Source organism: Cryptosporidium hominis (genome assembly GCF_000006425.1).
Source record: "Cryptosporidium hominis TU502 chromosome 5 CHRO015098, whole genome shotgun sequence".
Lineage (NCBI taxonomy): Eukaryota > Apicomplexa > Conoidasida > Eucoccidiorida > Cryptosporidiidae > Cryptosporidium > Cryptosporidium hominis.
In genome coordinates, this window is record NW_666266.1 from 1 (window position 1) to 880 (window position 880).

The 880-nt window shown below is 52.7% G+C and overlaps 1 protein-coding gene across 1 annotated transcript; it reads right to left on the reverse strand.

The window, feature by feature from the left end:
* Positions 1-18: 18 nt before the first annotated feature.
* On the reverse strand, positions 19-141 carry Chro.50332 (hypothetical protein). Its single annotated transcript, XM_659772.1, has 1 exon — positions 19-141. The coding sequence occupies one exon, from the start codon at positions 139-141 to the stop codon at positions 19-21; it is 123 nt and encodes a 40-aa protein (XP_664864.1).
* Positions 142-880: the final 739 nt, after the last annotated feature.

Consider the following 880-nt stretch of genomic DNA (forward strand, 5'->3'; position numbering starts at 1 on the left):
GAATGGGGGANCAAAAACCTATAGTTGCGAATTGGGTACCGGGCCCCCCCCTCGAGGTCGACGGTATCGATAAGCTTGATTATTGAGTTGAGAAAAGTTCAAATTCATCAAATGGAAGGCATGTGCTGAATGCTGAATCATTCTCTTTAAATTCACTAGCTATCGAATTCCTGCAGCCCGGGGGATCCACTAGTTCTAGAGCGGCCGCCACCGCGGTGGAGCTTCAGCTTTTGTTCCCTTTAGTGAGGGTTAATTTCGAGCTTGGCGTAATCATGGTCATAGCTGTTTCCTGTGTGAAATTGTTATCCGCTCACAATTCCACACAACATACGAGCCGGAAGCATAAAGTGTAAAGCCTGGGGTGCCTAATGAGTGAGCTAACTCACATTAATTGCGTTGCGCTCACTGCCCGCTTTCCAGTCGGGAAACCTGTCGTGCCAGCTGCATTAATGAATCGGCCAACGCGCGGGGAGAGGCGGTTTGCGTATTGGGCGCTCTTCCGCTTCCTCGCTCACTGACTCGCTGCGCTCGGTCGTTCGGCTGCGGCGAGCGGTATCAGCTCACTCAAAGGCGGTAATACGGTTATCCACAGAATCAGGGGATAACGCAGGAAAGAACATGTGAGCAAAAGGCCAGCAAAAGGCCAGGAACCGTAAAAAGGCCGCGTTGCTGGCGTTTTTCCATAGGCTCCGCCCCCCTGACGAGCATCACANAAATCGACGCTCAAGTCAGAGGTGGCGAAACCCGACAGGACTATAAAGATACCAGGCGTTTTCCCCCTGGAAAGCTCCTCGTGCGCTCTCCTGTTCCGACCCTGCCGCTTACCGGATACCTGTNCGCCTTTCTTCCTTTGGGAAGCGTGCCGCTTTCTCATAGCTCA